The 2,928-nt window shown below is 39.4% G+C and overlaps 1 protein-coding gene across 2 annotated transcripts in view; it reads left to right on the top strand.

Moving 5' to 3' along the window:
* Positions 1–1,392: 1,392 nt before the first annotated feature.
* Positions 1,393–2,928, top strand: part of LOC140928196 (dnaJ homolog subfamily A member 2-like) — a 19,175-nt gene continuing 17,639 nt past the window's right edge. The window contains exons 1-4 of one of the 2 annotated variants that reach the window (XM_073377910.1): positions 1,413–1,543; positions 1,640–1,699; positions 1,788–1,893; positions 2,145–2,204. In XM_073377910.1, coding sequence (XP_073234011.1) covers positions 1,475–1,543; positions 1,640–1,699; positions 1,788–1,893; positions 2,145–2,204 — 295 coding nt within the window. In that variant the 5' untranslated portion in view covers positions 1,413–1,474. Of the gene's footprint in view, positions 1,544–1,639; positions 1,700–1,787; positions 1,894–2,144; positions 2,205–2,928 lie in introns of both variants that reach the window. The other variant, XM_073377909.1, reaches the window with a different exon arrangement.

Genomic DNA, 2,928 nt, shown 5'->3' with positions numbered 1-2,928 from the left:
AATAAGTTTATCGACTCGGTCCTGGTTTAAAATAATCCTGGCTATTTTCGCCGTCTTTCGTGCGAATGGAACAGTAATGGTCTCTTTTTCTTAAGACGGCTATATTGTCTCGATTTTTCATGGACTGAAATTTAAAAGGTCCTTGAATAGGCCTTTCAGACAAGCAGCTATCTCATTGGTTTGTCGAGTGTCTGTATAGGCCCTCCGCCACGAACCTTGTGCTATAATTGCTCTTGCTAACTTGATTACTTTGAGGCCGTTAAAAAGGGGGCAGCCATCAAACTAAACCCGGATACCACACGAGCACATTAATTTCCCGTCCGAAGTGATTAACTGCTGAGAGATCGAGATATAAGAATATTAAATGGCACGTTTTTCCTCCATGAATCTTTAGGTATCATGCAATCGTTTAGCCTCAGTTGACACTATTTTTGAGTTAAGCCCTGTTTTCTTTATAAACCCTGCACGAGGCTTTCATAAGGTTTGTCCTCAGCTGAGCCCGATTTACCATGTATTCTCGTTTAATTTTATATTGTCACCACGGGTAACGTGACTGAGTTGGAAGTAGAACGCTTGCATGCGAAGACGAGACTCAATTCTGTCTCTGTTTGAGTTTTAAAAAGGACAAATAAATTAAAATTGCTTGTCAAAGTCAAAATTGAGTTGACAAACTCAATCCAGGGCGAGACATTGACCTTGAAGGAACACTTCTACATTGCGTGCGTTAGGTTAAAAAAGAACTTCTATCGTTTGATGAATTATTCACAGCTGTTCCGAGCCACAACGATAAAAAATACTATTTAACAATAGCTCGTTATTATTTGCTCTGTTACTCTCGTTTTTTAACTTTTCTTCCTTTCAAAATGAAAAAACACGTTTGGGTTTTTTACTTTGCTCTATGTACGGATCATCACTGCGCTTTTCACGTGGTGTCAGATCAGAGAGCCGATTTGCTCTATTTGATCACGAATTCAGCTAGAACTGCAAATTACACCGATTTTCCTCTTGCTTTTTCCCTTTTCATGAAAGTTATTTTTTTGCGCGAGAGAAAAGAGATCGACAGGCAAACAATAGGATACAGCGAAATGAAACGCAGTTAATGGGCTTTCTACGACCAAAAACCGACATTAAGGTTGTATTGAGATTCGATGTTTGATGTATTCAGAATTGTCAACATGGCGCTAAAAGCTGTTACCATCAGCACGAAATAAAAACGGAGGCTAAAAACTAAAAAGAACAGCAAATCAAACAGACCTACAGCTTAATCCAATCTTATACGAAAATCTCTTGGTATATTTCTTGTATTTACGCGTATTGGTGGTCGTCAAAATATGTTTCGTGACTTCCCCCCTAATCTTTCCTCAAGATATACCACATTTGATTGTCGTCTGAAGTTTGCCTGGGTACTAGCACGTGTTCTATTACGTCATGCGATGGTTACCGGTCACACAACAGTTTGCCTTTATTACACAATATGGCGGACACGCGGCTCTACGATATTCTTGGTGTCAGCCCCAATGCGAACGATACAGAGATTAAAAAGGTAAGTTGGTTGTTTTTTGGAAGGCTGGAGTAGTCTTTGGGAAATTCTTGATGTGTCTATGTGGTTTTGTCCCTTTAACGTGGCAAAATTTTCTAGTCCTACAGGAAGCTGGCGAAAGAGTATCACCCTGACAAAAATCCGGACGCTGGCGACCGAGTAAGTTAGTTTTCTGGGCAATATTTCAGTGTTCAGTTTCTCAGAGCTTTAGTCAGTTTAGATACTAACTGTCATTGTTTTTGTCCAGTTTAAGGAAATAAGCTTCGCTTACGAGGTGCTTTCAAACCCTGAAAAACGCCAACTTTATGATCAATATGGTGAGAAAGGACTGCGTGAAGGAGCTGGAATGGGCGGTAAGTCAACTTATTTCGATGTTCGCTAAACTCGTTTCTTTTCCTGCAATTGAACGTACATTTTGAGCTTAAACATTGCAAACGACCCATAATTAGTTTTCCGTTTCGATATGACGTATTACGATCCATGTTTGGTTTTACCAAGGAAGCTGAATTAGAAAGTCTGCTGGTTGAAATTTGTTTCGCGTGCTTTTTGCTTTTGAACAACTTTTCGGTTATTTACGTCCTTCTAACTATCATTTATCCCTCAGGTGGTGGTATGGAGGATATTTTGTCCCATATTTTTGGTGGTTTTGGCGGTGGAATGTTCGGTAAGTGGATATTTGTGATCCGGCTGGCGCCTGAACATTTACGGTTCTAAGCATGTTTAGAATGGAAAAAAAATGCCAAAAAAGCGAATCTCAACCGGAAGTGGATTAAGCTAAGACTCGAAAAACTGACAAATGATTTAGTTCTTTCACGATCTGCCAAGTTGCAGTTGTCGAAGTGGAAACAAAGTGGCAACATTATCGAGCGATGAAATTACACAGATTCTGTCAGTTGTAATCTTCTGCGGCCTTTCTTGGCCAAGGCCCCTGAATGGCGCAGCGCAGAAAGTCAACTTTGAGAAGATATTGGTGTCGAGATTTCGATATCAGCCCATGTCCTCAAAACTCGGTGATGAATTAAGAACATTCCTTGTAACTTGCGGCTCTTTTGGCTTACCTACGTCATGATATAATCCCTTTATCTTGTTTCGTTGGGGGAATTTCTGTAATGCCCTTTTATTTGGAAACTGTTACCCCCTCTTCTAGAGCGCACATAAATGTTCTATGCGCACACGACTGACACATCTGAAACAGGTTGAATGTGACCGCATATTGTTCTTATGCAGTTGTAGTATAGGACAAGTATTTTTAAATGCTTTATAAAAAAATTAAATCTGAGGCTTTTATGATTATTTTTTAAAGAAAACTGATCAGCCACTTTGTAGAGTATATTTTTTGTTCAAAAATACTGTAGCACTTTATGCCTGCATCACTTATTGTTAGAAAC

This window comes from Porites lutea, chromosome 2 (assembly GCF_958299795.1).
Source record: "Porites lutea chromosome 2, jaPorLute2.1, whole genome shotgun sequence".
NCBI lineage: Eukaryota > Metazoa > Cnidaria > Anthozoa > Scleractinia > Poritidae > Porites > Porites lutea.
The sequence above is the reverse complement of the archived record's forward strand: the minus strand, read 5'-3'. Positions and strand labels throughout refer to the sequence as shown.